Source organism: Papio anubis, chromosome 20, assembly GCF_008728515.1.
Source record: "Papio anubis isolate 15944 chromosome 20, Panubis1.0, whole genome shotgun sequence".
Taxonomy (NCBI): Eukaryota; Metazoa; Chordata; class Mammalia; order Primates; family Cercopithecidae; genus Papio; species Papio anubis.
The window spans coordinates 20,750,350-20,766,848 of NC_044995.1; the positions used below are offsets into that span (position 1 = coordinate 20,750,350).

Genomic DNA, 16,499 nt, shown 5'->3' on the forward strand with positions numbered 1-16,499 from the left:
TCACCCAGGCTGCAGTGCAATAGTGTGATCTCGGCTCACTGCAACCTCCACCTCCCGGGTTCAAGTGATTCTTCTGCCTCAGCCTCCGGAGTGGCTGGGATTACAGATGTGCACCACCACGCCTGGCTGATTTTTGTATTTTTGTAGAGATGGGGTCTCATCATTTTGGCCAGGCTGATCTCGAACTTCTGACCTCAGGTGATCTGCCCGCCTCGGCCTCCCAAAGTGCTGGGAATACAGGTGTGAGCCACTATGCCTGGCCTAGAACAGTTCTTGTTCACTCTCCCTTGACCCAAAAAAGAACAAACTCATTCATTCATTATTAATTAATTAATTAATTTATTTATTTATTGACTATCTAGTATGTGCTCAGCCCCATGCTGGGTGATGATGGGGACAGTAAAGTGACCGTGACAGAACGATCATGGCAATCAAGGTTTCCAGAGCTCAAACGGCAATCACAAACTGTTCAGCAAGAATGGCGACGCCTGCCATGAAGGAGGAGCTCAGAGAGCTACAGGAGAGGTGTCTGTGAATGTGAGATGGGATCATGGAGAGGTCCCTTGAAAGTTGGGCAAGAACCAACCAAGTGGAGTGAGGTCAAGGCTAAAGATACATGCACACAAGCCCTGGGGTTTCAGGGCACACCCGAGGCACAGGAACCTGGAAAATGATATTGGAAGTGGAAGGAGGTAAGGGCTAGGGAGGTTGGGAGGGCAGACATGAGGCAACCATCCAGGCCCCAGCGGAGGAAGCAGGAGGAGGATGCAGAGGAGGCCGGGGTGTGTATGTTGCCTTCCCGTCTTGTCCCTCAGAGCGTGGTGTAGAAATACATGGCGATCAGCATGACTGGGAGCTGGCGAGGAGGCAGAGAGATGAGGGCACTCCACCCCCCCCACCCCCAGCCCACCCAGCCTGTGGGCTCCCCGCCTCTCACCGTCCACATCAGGATGGCAAACCCAAACCACGAGATGCCCCACGTGTAGCTGTCGATGGCATGGCCGATGTGCTCAAAGCAGCCCTGGGCAGGGGGATGGGGGAGGTTTGAGAAGATGCCCATGAGGGTGGCTGCTGAAGGCGAGAGTCACTGTGCGCCCTTGGGAATGTCACCGCCTTTCCTGAGCCTTGGTTTTCTCACCTGTGCAGTGGGGACCATGGCACTGTCCACCTCCTCGGGTGGTTTTGGGGCCCCGGGGAGCTGATGTTGAACCCAGGCCCTGCAAAGTAGGTGCCGCCTTGCTGATGGCTATGACAGTCTGAGGGTGATTTTGCTCTTACGGCTGGCTTTTTTTTTTTTTTTTGGAGACAGTCTCGCTCTGTCGCCCAGGCTGCAGTGCAGTGGTGTGATCTCGGCTCACTGCAACCTTTGCCTCCCGCGTTCAAGTGATTCTCCTGCCTCAGCCTCCTGAGTAGCTGGGATTACAGGCATGCACCACTACGCCCGGCTAATTTTTGTATTTTTAGTAGAGACGGGGTTTCACCATGTTGGTCAGGCTGGTCTTGAATTCCTGATCTCGTGACCCGCCCATCTTGGCCTCCCAAAGTGCTGGGTGAAATTACAGGTGTGAGCCACCACGTGCGCCCGGGCCTTGTTTTCTTTGTTTGTTTGTTTGGTTGGTTTTTTTTTTTTGTTTTTTTTTGTTTAAGTCTCTTGCCTTTTATTAAGTCTCTTGCCTAGGCTAGAGTGCAGTGGCACCATCACAGCTCACTGCAGCCTTGACCTCCTAGACTCAAACGATCCTCTTGCCTTAGCCTCCCCAGTGGCTGGGATTATAGGCACGCACCACCATGCTTGGTTAATTTTCTGTACTTTTTTATAGAGACGGGGTCTTAATATGTTGCCCAGGCTGGTCTTGAGCTCCTAACCTCAAGTGATCCTCCTGCCTTGGCCTCCCAAAGTACTGGGATTACAGGCTTGAGCCACCGGGCCTAGCTCTATTGTTTTGTTTGATGTTTTGCTTTGTTTTGTTTTGTTTGAGACGGAGTTTCGCTCTGTCGCCCAGGCTGGGGTACAGTGGCACAATCTTATCTGACTGCAACCTTCACCTCCAGGGTTCAAGTGATTCTCCTACCTCAGCCTCCCGAGTAGTTGGGATTACAGGCATGTGCTACTGCTCTGGGCTAGTTTTTGCATTTTTAGTAGAGATGGATTTTTGCTATGTTGGTCAGGCTGGTCTTGAACCCCTGACCTCAAGTGATCCGCCCTCCTCAGCCTCCCAAAGTGCTGGGATTACAGGTGTGAGCCATCGCGCCCCGCCCTATTGTTGCTCTTATTCTTGGATAACCTGAGTAAAGTTGCAGGTGCCAGGTCTGGATCAGACGGACCCTGGGTGCATCCTGCTGACTTGAGGGAGAGTTTGGAGAGCACGAGAAAATCAGAGAGGGGACCCAGCGCTGTGGCTCATGCCTGTAATCTGAGCACTTTGGGAGGCCAAAGCGGGTGGATCACTTGACCTCAGGAGTTCGAGACCAGCCTGGCCAACATGATCAAACCCCGTCTTTACTAAAAATACAAAAATTAGCCAAGAGGGTGGTGCGCGCCTGTAATCCCAGCTGCTCTGGAAGCTGAGGTGGGAGAATCCCTTGAACCTGGGAAGCAGACGCTGCAGTGAGCTATCGTGCCACTATACTCCAGCCTGGGTGACAGAGCGGGACTCGGTCTCGAAAAAAAAGAAAAGAAAGAAAAAGAAAACAAGAAAATCAGAGAGGGGAAGAGGAGAGAGAAAAAGCTAGATGGACAGACACAGGGAGGGAGAAAGAGATAGAATCAGAGAGGGAGCAGAGACCAGAGAAAGACAGACAGATGGACGGACAGATGCAGCAGGGCAGAGGGCCACACCTTGGTGAACACGTAGTCCATGTGCCCCAGGCGGCAGCCCTCCTTGTTGAGGGGGATGAAGTTTCCCGTCCGGCGACAGCACAGTGGGGGCCAGGGGAACACCACCTCCGGAGTGGCCTCCCGGAAGGCTGACGTGAAGTTCACCCAGTCCATGGGACCAGATGTGCCACAGCACTCTTGCTGGAGAGAAAAGCAGGGGGTCAGGCGGGCTCGGGCTCAGAGAGGATAGTCGCTTGCCTGAGGTCACACAGCAAGGAGGGGCCGGGTTGGCCTTTGACACAGCTGGACCCAACTTCCCCATGTCCTGGGCCTCCAAGCGAGTGTGTCCGGTGGGTGTCTGTGTGTGAGCACGGAGCAGACGATATTTGTCCCGGGACCAGGAGGCTGATGGGGGATTTGGATCAAACCCGTACCTCTGACTTATTTTAAAATATTTTTACCAGGCATGGTGTCTCATGCCTGTAATCCCAGCTTTTTGGGAGGCCAAGGTGGGTGGATCACCTGAGGTCAGGGGTTCGAGGCCAGCCTGACCAACATGATGAAACCCCATCTCTACTAAAAATACAAAATTAGCCAGGTGTGGTGGTGGGCCCCTGTACTCCCAGCTACTTGGGAGGCTGAGGCAGGAGAATCGCTTGAACCCGGGAGGTGGCGATTGCAGTGAGCCGAGATTGTGCCACTGCACTCCACCCTGGGAATCAAGTATGAAACTCCATCTCAAAAAATAAAATAAAATAAAATATGCTGAAAAAATAACACAAAAAGGGCAGATTTCTGGCTTTTCCTGGCCTTGGTAAGGAATCCAGGTGTTTAATTTGTGGCTCCTGAATGAGGAAAACATAGGCTTGGGCACCCTTCAAACATGGGTTCAAATCCTGGCTAGCTAGAGGACTTGGGCCACATTGACACCTCAGTTTTCCTTGAGTCGTCAATTTCTTCCTTTTTTTTCTGTTGAGACGGAGTCTCCCTCTGTTGCCCAGGCTGGAGTGCAGTGGCGCCATCTTGCCTCACTGCAACTTCTGCCTCCTGGGTTCAAGGGATTCTCCTGCCTCAGCCTCCCAAGTAGCTGGAATCACAGGCACACACCACCACGCCTGGCTAATTTTTGTATTTTTTGTGGAGACAGGGTTTCACCATGTTGGCCAGGATGGTCTCGAACCCCTGAATTCAAGTGACCTGCCCATCTCAGCCTCCCAAAGTGTTGGGATTATAGGTGTGAGCCACTGCGCCCAGCCAATTTCTTCCTCTTCCAATGCAATATCATGCTGGATTTGGTGAAGAGTGTATCTCTTCAAACCTGGAAGTCTGAGTTTGAATCCTTCCAGTTCTGTGACCTACCAGGTGTGTGACCTCATGCAAGATATTCAACCTCTTGCTTTGGTCTCCTCATCACTAAAAGGCTGATCTCCCTTATGGGGTGGTCGTGAGGATTAAAAAAGCTTTAAAAGTGCTTTGAGGCCAGGCACTTGTGGCTCATGCCTGTAATCTCAGCACTTTGAGAGGCGGAGGTGGGAGAATCGCTCCAATCCTGAGCCCAGGAGTTCGAGACCAGCCTCTGCAATAGAGCAAGACCCCATCTCCACAAAAAATAATTTAAAAAATTTAGCCGGGCGTGGTGGGGTGCACCTGTATTCCCAGCTACTTGGGAGGCTGAGGCAGGAGGATCACTTGAGCCCAGGAGTTGGAGGTTGCAGTGAGCTATGATCACTCCAGCCTGGGCAACAGAGCAAGACCCTATCTCAAAATATAAAAATAAAAGTCCTTTGAACTGTGTTAAACCCAAGTTAGTGCTCAGTGAATAGTGCTGTTACTATTGTTATTATTATCAACATTTCTGTTGAGGTAGTATGTGTAGGCTAAGAGCAGGGGGTCAGGAGCTAGGCTGCTGGGTTCCAATCCCAGCTCCCACCACCTATGGACTGCATGGCCTCGGGCAAGGGACTTTCCCTTTCTGGGCCTGTTTACTCATCTGCAGAAGGGTTTACTCATCCGCAGCCCTGCTCTCCTGGAGATCTCATGAGTGGATGTCTTTAAGGCACTCACTCCTCTACAAGAGGGCACATCGGGCGCTCTATCGGCCTCTGTGGACGGAGCCCCGGGCCCTCCCGGCACCCGGGCCACCCTGCCCACCTCAATCATGACGCGGTCCCAGAGGCGGGTCAGCTCCTGGCCCTGGTGGGTGTCAGCGCTGTAGAAGGTCAACATCTGCTTGGTGATCAGGGATGGGCTGGACACCATCTGCGGAGAACAGGGAAGAGCAGGGGTCGGCAGGGCTGGGTGGGGAGACGGGACAACCTCCGCCCCGCCCCACCGGGACCCTCGCCCCTCCCATGCAGGTCAGGCCCCTCCCCAGGCCTCGCCGGGCTCACGTAGTCACGGTGGGTGTAGGACGTGATGCAGGCAGCGCACTCGAAGATGTAGACGATGAGCATGAGCACCAGGTACTGGGGAGACAGAGGGAGGACGGCGCGTCGGGCAGAGCCCGTGAAGCCACACGCCATCAGGGACGCATCATTGCGGAAATGCAAGTTTTTAAGAAGTTTGGGGCAGTGTGACTAGTAGCATCCATAATATGTGGTGGGTATTCAGGCGTTCGCTGTACAAGTCTTCCAACTTTTCTGTATTTTGAAATATTTAATTTAATTAATTTATTTTTGAGACAGGCCGGGCGTGGTGGCTCACGCGTGTAATCCCAGCACTTTGGGAGGCCAAGGGGTCGATCACCTGAGGTCAGGAGTTCGAGACCAGCCTGGCCAATATGGTGAAACCCCTTCTCTAGTAAAAATACAAAAATTAGGGCTGGGCATTTGTGGCTCACGCCTGTAATCCCAGCACTTTGGGAGGCTGAGGTGGGTGGATCACTTGAGGTCAAGAGTTTGAGACCAGCTGGGCCAACATGGCAAAACCCCGTCTCTATTAAAAATACAAAAATTAGCTGAGAATGGTGGCACAGGCCTGTGGTCCCAGCTATTTGGGAGACTGAGACAGGAGAATCGCCTGAACCCGGGAGGCAGAGGTTGCAGGTAGCTGAGATTGCCCCGCTGTGCTCTAGCCTGATGATGCTTGTAATCCCAGCTACTCAGGAGGCTAAGGAAGGATAACTGCTTGAACCTGGGAGGTGGAGGTTGCAGTGAGCTGAGATCGTGCCACTGCACGATCGCCTGGGCGACAGAGGGAGACTCCATCTCAAAAAAAAAAAAAAATTATATATATATGTATATATATATATAATTTTTGACATAGGGTCTCCCTCTGTCACCTAGGCTGGTCTGCAGTGGCAGGATCATAGCTCATTGCAGCCTCTGCCTCCCAGGTTCAGGTGATCCTCTTGCCTCAGCCTTCTAAGTATCTGGGACTACAGGCACATGCCACCATGTGTGGCTAATTTTTAAATTTTCTGTAGAGATAGGGTCTTGCTACGTTGCCCAGGCTGGTCTCAGACTCCTGAGCTCAAGTGATCCTCCTTCCTCAGCCTCCCAAAGTGCGGGATTATAGGAGTGAGCCACCACACCCAGCCAGAAATATTTTATAATAAAATGTCAAGGGAAAATGAAATTTAAAAAGTAACATATTTGCCAAAGTTAAGTATTGACTTAGAATCACTAAATAAATGTCTACTATAAAAAGAGAAAAATATCTGGGATAAATAGATGACAGCAAAAAAAAAAAAAAAGCTAAAGAAAAGAAAATTAAAAAACAAAGACATTTGGGGCCAGGCACAGTGGCTCGTGCTTGTAATCCCAGCACTTTGGGAGGCCAAGGCAGGTGGATCACCGAAGGTTGGGAGTTCAAGACCAGCCTGAGCAACATGGAGAAACCCCATCTCTACTAAAAATACAAAATTAGCCGGGTGTGGTGGCGCATGCCTGTAATCTCAGCTACTCGGGAGGCTGAAGCATGAGAATTGCTTGAACCCATGGGGCAGAGGTTGCAGTGAGCCCAGATTGTACCATTATACTCCAGCCTAGGCAACAAGAGTGAAACTCTGTCTCAAAAAATAATAATATAAATAAACAAATAAAGACATTCTCTGCCAGATGCAGTGGCTCATGCCTGTAATCCCAGCACTTTGGGAGGCCGAGGTGGGAGGATTGCTTGAACCCTGGAGTTCAAGATCAGCCTGGGCAACACAGTGAGACCCCGTCGCTACAAAAAATAAAATCAGTTAAGCATGGTTACTACTAGTGGTAGTGTTAGTCCTAGCTACTTGGGAGGCTGAGGTTGGAGGATCGTTTGAGCCCAGTAGTTGGAGGCCGCAGTGAGCTATGATCGCACCACTGCATTCCAGCCTGGGTGACAGCGCAAAACCCTGCCTCTTAAAACAAAACAAACAAGTGTGGGTGCAGTGGCTCACGCCTGTAATCCCAGCACTTTGGGAGGTTGAGGCGGGTGGATCTCCTGAGGTCAGGAGTTTGAGACCAGCCTGACCAATAGGGTGAAGCCCCATCTACTAAAAATGCAAAAATACAAAAATTAGCTGGGCACGGAGATGGGTGCCTGTAATCCCAGCTACTCGGGAGGCTGAGATAGGAGAATAACTTGAACCCAGGAGGTGGAGGTTGCAATGAGCCGAAATCATGCCACTGCACTCCAGCCCAGGCAACAGTGTGAGACCCTGTCTCTTAAAACAAAACAAACAAACATAAAACGATGTTCTCAGATAATCAGAGACATTTGTCACAGACTGGGTATTGGATGATATAAAAGAATTTGGGTGAATTTGGTGGGTTGTGCCAACGGCATGAAGGGCAGGAGGAAAAAAAAAGCTGGATAGTTGATGTTTAATGCAAATTCTTTTCTTGTCCTCACCTGGCATCTTCACCTATAAAGCAACAGGAGGTTGTGTGTGGATTTGTGAGCTCCACTGCTGGGAGAGAGATGACACTGCACATCCGCCTGACTGCTTTAAAACAATGTGCTTGTCAGTCAGAGAAATGTGTGCTCCAGTATTTACTGGAGCTTATCCAGGTAAGCGACTTGGCTTCTAGAATGTGCTTCAAAATACCCAGAAGAAAAAGTGTGGGAGAATGGGGATAGAGGAGACAATACTGGGCAGTCTGCAGCTAATGTTGTTGAAATCAAGTGAGAGGTATGCAGAGCTCAAATACCACGGACTCTACTTTAGTCTACGTTAGAAATTTCCCATAAGAAATTTGGGAAAAAAAAAAGGTGGGGGAGGTGGGGGCCAGGCACAGTGGCTCATGCCTGTAATCCCAGCACTTTGGGAGACCGAGGCGGGCGGATCATGAGGTCAGATCGAGACCATCCTGGCTAACACGGTGAAACCCCGTCTCTACTAAAAATACAAAAAATTAGCCAAGCGTGGTGGTGGGCGCCTGTAGTCCCAGCTACTCAGGAGGCTGAGGCAGGAGAATGGTCTGAACCCAGGAGGCGGAGCTTGCAGTGAGCCAAGATCGCGCCACTGCACTCTATCCTAGGCAACAGAGCAAGACTCTGTCTCAAAAAAACAAACAAAAAAAGGCAGTCGCCATGGCTCACGCCTGTAATCTCAGCACTTTGGGAGGCCAAGGCAGGCAGATCACGAGGTCAGGAGTTCAAGACGAGCCTGACCAACATGGTGAAACCCCATCTGTACTAAAAACAGAAAAATTAGCCAGGTATGGTGGCTCACACCTGTAATCCCAGCTACTCAGAGGCTGAGACAGAAGAATTGCTTGAACCCGGGAGGTGGAGGTTGCAGTGAGCCGAGATCGCACCATTGCACTCCAGCCTGGGCGAAAGAACGAGACTCCATCTCAAAATAAACAAAAAAAGGTCAGGCGCGGTGGCGCACGCCTGTAATCCCAGCACTTTGGGAGGCCGAGGCGGGTGGATCACGAGGTCAGGAGATCGAGACCATCCTGGCTAACATGGTGAAACCCCCTCTCTACTAAAAATACAAAAAAAAAAAAAAAAATTAGCGGGACGTGGTGGTAGGCGCCTGTAGTCCCAGCTACTCAGGAGGCTGAGGCAGGAGACTGGTGTGAACCCCAGAGGCAGAGCTTGCAGGGGGCCAAGATCATGCCACTGCACTCCAGCCTGGGAGACTGAGCAAGACTCCATTGCAAAAAAAAAAAAAAGAAGAAAGAAATTTTGGGAAAAAATGTCTTAGTTAATGACAAACTAATAGCGGAAACAGACATAGACACACTTTTTAAAACTAGTTGGGTGAATTTTTAGGGCTTTGGTTAAATTGTTATGCCCGAAAATTAAATACAGGATAAGAAAATAAGAGGGCAGGTGTGGTGGCTCATGCCTGTAATTCCAGCACTTTGGGAGGCTGAGGTGAGAGGCTCACTTGAGGCCAGGAGTTCGAGACCAGCCTGGGCAACATAGTGAGACTCCATCTCTACAAAAAATACAAAAATTAGCTGCACGTGGTGGTGCACACTTGTAGTCCCAGCTCATTGGGAGGCTGAGGTGGGAGGATCATTTGAGCCCAAGAGTTCAAGGCGGCAAAGAGTTATGATTGTGCCACTGCACTCCAGCCTGGGCAACAGAGTGAGACCCTGTCTAGAAAAACAAAGGAAGGAAGAAAAGAAGGAAGGAGGGAAAGAAGGAGGGAGGGAGGAAAGGGAGGAAGGAAGGAAGGGAAAGGAGGGAAAGGAGGAAGGGAAGGAAGTCCATGGCTCCATCGTACCCAGGATAAAGCCAAAGTCCACCATACCTGCCTGTCTAGAAAAATGAAGGAAGGAAGGAAGGAAGGAAGGGAGGGAGGGAAAGAGTCCATGGCTCCATCTTACTCAGGATAAAGCCAAAGACCACAACACCTGCCTTCCCTCCCGCTTCTTTCCCATCCCCACTCCTCGCTGTTCTCCTCCCCACCTGTCTGCCTCATGTCCTCTCACCCCCCAACCTCCTCCTCACTCAGCTCCAGCTGCTTTGGACTCCTGGCCCGCTCTGGCCTCAGAGCCTTTGCCCTTGCTGCCACCTCCACCTGGAAGGCTCTTGCTCCAGTTACACACATGCCTCACCCCCAGTGCCTCTAGGTCTTTGCTTTCCCTGGCAGTGAGGTCTTCCCTCGCCCTCCTCGGCTCCTGACCTCCCCTCCTGTTCACTGTCTTCCTCCTCTGAGCACCACTCCCCTGGGTCAAGGGCTTTTATGTTTCACTCAGCACAGAGCCCCAGTGCCCAGCATAGGGCTCCCAGCATCAGCTCCAGCCCAGGCATTTATTCATCAACAAGGCTGTCTTGGAATCTGAAACCCCGACTGTCGAGGAAGCAGCTGTCTCTCAGCTGGTTGGGCCTGATTGAATCCCAGGTCTCCTGGTCACCTGGGAGAGGGTGTTGGCCTCTTTCAGCCTCAGTTTCCTCATCTGGTAAATGGGTTGAAACGCACTAACTGTGAAGGGCTTCTCTGAAGATTATAGTCATTTCTTCTCCTTTTTTTGAGACGGAGTCTCACTCTGTCATACAGGCTGGAATGCAATGGCGTGATCTTGGCTCACTGCAACCTCTGCCTCCCAGGTTCTAGTGATTCTTCTGCCCCAGCCTCTTGAGTAGCGGGGATTACAGGTGCCTGCTATCATGTCTGGCTAATTTTTTTTTTTTTTTTTTTTTTTTTTTAAGAGATGGGATTTTGCCATGTTGGCCAGTCTGGTCTCGGACTCCTGACCTCAAGTGATCTGTCTGCCTCTGCCTGCCAGAGTGCTGGGATTACAGGCATGAGCCACTGCACCTGGCCACGAAGTTCATTTTCTAAACTGCTTACCCTAGTGTCAGGTGCATGAGAGATACTTGGGAAGTGTGGGTTATTGTTGTGGGCAGAGATTAAGAGCACTGGCTCAAGAGCTGGTCTGCTCAGGTTGAAACTGACTCTGCCTCTGTCTCAATGTGTGACCCTGGGTAAGTGACTTCACTTCTCTGAGCCTCAGTTTCAATCTCTGTCAAATAGGGTCATGATGATGATGGTATCTCTTGGTGGACTATGAGGAATAAATGAACGAATCCAGTAAACCATTTAGAGCAGCTCGTGGCATGTAGTAAACCATTATTAAATGGTAGCTGTGCTATTATTGGCAGAGTTCATGAGCACAGACTCTGGAGAGCAGCTAGCAGGGGTTCAAATTCTAGCCCTGCACTGGGTGCAGGTGGAGGGGCTCAAGCCTGTAATCCCAGCATTTTGGGAGGCCAAGGCAGGAGAATTATTTGAGCCAGGAGTTCGAGACCAGCCTGGGCAACATAGTGAGACCCCCCCCCCAATCTTTTTTTTTTTTTTTTTTGAGACGGAGTCTTGCTCTGTGCCCCAGGCTGGAGTGCAGTGGCGCGATCTCGGCTCACTGCAAGCTCCGCCCCCCCGCATTCACGCCATTCTCCTGCCTCAGCCTCCCGAGTAGCTGGGACTACAGGCGCCCGCCACCTCGCCCGGCTAATTTTCTTGTATTTTTAGTAGAGACGGGGTTTCACCGTGTTAGCCAGGATGGTCTCGATCTCCTGACCTCGTGATCCTCCCATCTCGGCCTCCCAAAGTGCTGGGATTACAGGTTTGAGCCACCGCGCCCGGCCTCCCAATCTTTACCAAAAAAAAAATTCCCAGCCCTGCTACTCAAGTCCTCCCACTGTGCAGAGCCCCACTCCCCTGTCTCTGCCTGTTTTCTTCATTAAATGGGGGTAACTGCAGAGCCTGGGTTACTGGGCTGTGGGAAGACTGAGTGAGATGATGCCTGGGATCCCTGACTGTGACACTGTGGGGAACTCACACTAGTGGCTGGGGCGGCACCTGCTACTATGACTCAGTGATGCTGAACTCCGTTTTCAATGTCCCCATCCCCCCACCCCCGGGGCCTCACCGTGAGGACCATGGACCGGCGGCAGCAGAGCGCGGCGCCCACACCAAAACTGGCTACCACGAAGAAGGAGAAGCCACAGAAGATGGCGATCCAGGCGCCAGCGAAGACGTCATCCTTGCCTGAGACTCCCATCAGTGGGTATATGCGGTACTGGTCGGCTGTCACCCATACGGTCTCGGCAAACAGGGCCAGGCCTGACAGCTGGACAGAGTGGCAGTTTAGGAAGGTCTGCTCGGGGCCAGCAGCCCTGGCACCAGGCATCTCCACCAGCAAGTTCCTTCCCCATTCGGAGCCCCCACTGCCCTCACAGTAAAGTGGGCAAAGACCTCGCCCTCTATGAGCAGCGATGAGGGTGAGCAGAGGCCAGGAGAGAAGAGACCCAGCCAGACAACCGACCCTCACGCCCCAGCTGCCAGTTGCTTCGGGGATGAAAGGGGATGCCACGTGGAAAGGCTGGAGCAGTGGACTGGCACAGAGGAGATGGTTGGTCCACCTGCCCTCCCTTGACGGTGCTGTTTTTCCCCGAGGAGGGGAACATAGCCATGGCCATAAAAATTACAAATGGGCCAGGCAAGGTGGCTCACACCTGCAATCCCAGCACTGTGGGAGGCCGAGGCAAGAGGATTGCTTGAGTCCAGGAGTTTGAGAGCAGCCTGGGCAATAGTGAGACCCTGTCTCTACGAAAAATAAAAAAATTAGCCAGATGTGGTGATGTGCACCTGTAGTCCCAGCTAGTCGGGAGGCTAAGGCGGGAGGATCAGTTCAGCCCAGGAGTTGCAGGCTGCAGTGAGCTAGGATCACACCACTGCACTGCAGCCTGGTCAACAGAGCGAGACCCTGTCTCTAAAACAAGCACAAGGCCAGGCACGGTGGCTAACACCTGTAATCCCAACACTTTGGGAGACTGATGTGGGCAGATCATCTCAGGTCAGGAGTTCAAGACCAGCCTGGCCAACAGTAGAAACCCTGCCTCTACTAAAAATACAAAAGTAGCCAGGTGTGGTGGTATGTGCCTGTAATCCCAGCTGCTCGGGAGGCTGAGGCAGGAGAATTGCTTGAGCCCAGGAGGTGGAGGATGCAGTGAGCTGAGATCTCGCCACTGCACTTCAGCCTGGGTGACAGAGGGAGACTCCGTCTAAAAAAAAAACAAAACTAGCCAGGTGTGGTGGTGTGCATCTGTAATCCCAGCTACTCTGGAGGCTGAGGCAGGATAATCACTTGAGCCCGGGAGTTGGAGGTTGCAGTTAGCTGAGATCGGCCACTGCACTCCAGTCTGGGTGACAGAGTGAGACTCCGTCTCAACAAAACAAAACAAAACAAAAAAACACAAAACCAAAACCCAACGTTAATTGAAAGACACTGTTGTTTTTCCTTCTTGTGGCCTCCTGTGCACCAGGCGGTCACTTTATATCCATAGTGATGCTGATGGTGATAGCCAGCATTGGTCGGGCACTTTCTCTGAGCTGAGGACCATACATGGATTAATCCACATGACAACAGCTCATGCAATGAGGACACAATCTATAGATGAGGAAAGAAGGCACAGAGAGGGACAGTCGCTTGCTAAGGTCACAGAGCTGGGGAGAGGCAGAGCTGGGATTTAAACCCAGGCTGTGCTGATCACTGAGTCTGCCCAAGAGACAGTTCTGGACCCTCATCCCCCACCCCGAGCTCAGGACTGCCCTCTCCCCACCACACAACCACTCGGCTCCCAGCACTGGGGCGAGTCTCACCAGAATAATGATGTTGCCCACAACTAGCAGGCCCACCACAACTGGAGATCCCTTCTCGGCCTCTGCTGCTGCTGCAGACGCCATCATCCTGGGACACATGAGCAAGGATGAGGCCAGGAGTGTAAAGGGCCAGCCGGACCCCCCATCTCTGAGCCACACCCCAGCTGCGAGGGGTTGCTCCAGCTCTCTGCAGGGCCCAGGCTGGTACCGATGTGCCCACAGCCCTGGCGGGGAGGCATTTTGCAGAAGAGGACACCCAGGCTCCGGTGGGGCAGTCACTGGCCCAAACTTGGCACTGCCCCTTCCTGAGCCTCAGACCCCCTATGCCACACCCAGACTTCCAGAGTCCCCTCCTCACCTTCTCTGTCTGCAGCCTCTCTGGCCATCTCCACCTACTGTGCCTCCTATATATGCCCAGGCCCCTCCTTGGGCCGGTCTCCCAGGAAGGAGGGAGGGTGTGTATGTGTGTTTTGGGGCACGGCAGGGGGTGGACAAGAGGCCGAGCCGGCAGACCAGGATGGGTGAACAGCTTCTATGGGCTCCCTGCCACCCCCATGATTTATAGACTTGAAATTCCAGATTGTGTAGGACCCATGGCCTCTGGGTCCCAGGCTCTGTTGGTGGTGGAGTTGGGGGTGGAGGGGTGCGTGCACCACCTGGCATCTCTCTTGCTAGGATATGGGCCTTCCTGGAAGTAGGAGCAAGATCCAAATCAGGGGAGGGCGTGGTAGCTCAGGCCTGTAATCCCAGCACTTTGGGAAACTGAGGTAAGCGGATCGCTTGAGCTCAGTAGTTTGAGACCAGACTGGATAACACGGTGAAACCCCGTTTCAAAAAAAAAAAAAAAACAAAAAAACAAAAATAATCAGCCAGACTCATGCCTGTGGTCCCAGCTACTTGGGAGGCTGAGGTGGGAGGATGGCTTGAACCTGGGGGACAGAGGTTGTAGTGAGCCAAGATCATGCCATTGCACTCCAGCTTGAGTGACAGAGCCAGGCCCTGTCTCCAAAAACAAACAAAAAATCCACTTCAGACCCACAGATGGGTCCTGAATCCCAAAAGTGCCTCTTCTGCTGTGTGACCTTGGGCAGGTGGCTGCTCCTCTGTGAAGCCGGGAGCCCGTGGGGAGGCCCAGGCAGGGACCCCTGCCGAGGCCAGGGCTGCACCAAGACACAGCAGTGGGGAGATGAGGGGACAGGTGGAAGGGGTGCTTAGGAGGCTGATTACATGGGCGGTGGGCTGAGGGAAAGGATGGCACCCAGGATAGATGTGTGAGGGGAGTCTGAGATGAGTACAAAGAGCGGGGAGAAGAACGTGCTAGAAAGTAAGAGGGGCACACTGGGCTTGATTGAGGAAAAGTCCCTGTCGCCCCCCAACACACACATGGACCAAGCAGACATGTATTTCTTCAGGCTGCAGAATGAGAAACCTAGGTTCGAATCCCGGTTCCACCTCTTCTGGCCGGTGCGACTTGGCTTGTGGATTTGCCCACCTACGAAATGGGTGTCATCAGACTGCTTCCCGGCAGCGGTGGGGACTGAGCCAGCGCATGTCCCCAAGGGGCGATGCTGCCCACAGCCATGCCCCGCAGCTGGCTCCCAAGAGGCCATGGTCTCTCTGATGCCGCCCCCTTGTGGCGCAGGGCTGGCTCCACAGGCAAAAATGGTGGCCCGGGCCCGGGTCCCCATCTGGGGATGGGGACACCATCCCCAGAACTTCTCAACCCCAAGGCCAGGCCGTGTATTGCCTCTGCTGTTGGAGCCGTGGTTCCCCACTGCGGTGCCTGCGAATTTGGCAAACAAATGACATTGAAAATCCCATCATCAAGGCACTGGTTTGGTAATTAGATACATGAGATATTTTCCGATTAAAATGGTTAATTTGGTTTTAGTCAACTCACTTGAGATTTTAAAATATTTGTTTTGGCCGGGCGCGGTGGCTCACGCCTATAATCCCAGCACTTTGGGAGGCTGAGGTGGGGGGATCACCTGAGGTCAGGCTGACCAACATGGTGAAACCCCATCTCTACTAAAAATACAAAATTAGCCGGGTGTGGTGGCAGGTGCCCGTAATCCCAGCTACTCAAGGACGGGGTGTGGTGGCAGGTGCCCGTAATCCCAGCTACTCAAGGAGGCTGAGGCAGGAGAATCGCTTGAACCTGGGAGGCAGAGGTTGCGATGAGCCAAGGTTGTGCCATGGTTGCACTCCAACCTGGGCGACAGAGACTCTGTCTCAACAACAACAAAAATCTGAAAAGTGTTTATTCAAGAAAAGCAGCTGGCCGGGCGCGGTGGCTCAAGCCTGTAATCCCAGCACTTTGGGAGGCCGAGACGGGCGGATCATGAGGTCAGGAGATCGAGACCATCCTGGCTAACGTGGTGAAACCCCGTCTCTACTAAAAAATACAAAAAACTAGCCGGGCGAGGTGGCAGGCACCTGTAGTCCCAGCTACTTGGGAGGCTGAGCCAGGAGAATGGCGTAAACCTGGGAGGCGGAGCTTGCGGTGAGCTGAGATCTGGCCACTGCACTCCAGCCTGGGTGACAGAGCGAGACTCCGTCTCAAAAAAAAAAAAGGAAAAGCAGCTGAATCCTGGAGCAGTGAACTTTATGATATTTTAAAAATTTATTTTTATTTTTGCTTTCTTGAGATACAGTCTCACTGTCGCCCAGGCTGGAATGCAGTGGCGTGATCTCAGCTTACTGCAACCTCCGCCTCCCAGGTTCAAGCGATTCTCCTGCCTCAGCCTCCCAAGTAGCTGGGATTACAGGCACCCGCCACCACGCCCAGCTAATTTTTGTACTTCGTGACATTTTTAATTGCCCTAGTTCCATTTCTCCACTCCAGCTCCATGGTAGCCTTGAATATTAAGTGCCGGCATTCTCAGTGGAAACTAGCAGCCTGGCATATACCAAATGGAGCAGAAGAGGATGAAACTCCTTAAAAGCCTGACTCCCAGAAAGTCAGAATTATTTGATTCGTCTTGTAGTTCCTTGGAAGCCCCTGCTTGCAATATTGTCTATATTTGACCTTAGAGCTCATACATCGTCAGAATTATTTCCCCAGGGGCATTTGTGAAACACAATTGTATGCAATTGCTCAACTAGGCAGCTGCCTAAGCAATGAATAACAGTTGAGGC

At 52.2% G+C, this 16,499-nt stretch overlaps 1 protein-coding gene across 1 annotated transcript; it reads right to left on the bottom strand.

Annotated features, from left to right (window-relative positions):
• Positions 1-211: 211 nt before the first annotated feature.
• Positions 212-14,181, bottom strand: UPK1A (uroplakin 1A). Its single transcript, XM_003915358.5, has 7 exons — positions 13,362-14,181; positions 11,629-11,829; positions 5,209-5,283; positions 4,970-5,077; positions 2,840-3,019; positions 938-1,021; positions 212-856 (listed from the first exon to the last, which is right to left on the bottom strand). The coding sequence occupies exons 1-7, from the start codon at positions 13,458-13,460 to the stop codon at positions 812-814; spliced, it is 792 nt and encodes a 263-aa protein (XP_003915407.3). The 5' UTR covers positions 13,461-14,181; the 3' UTR covers positions 212-811.
• Positions 14,182-16,499: the final 2,318 nt, after the last annotated feature.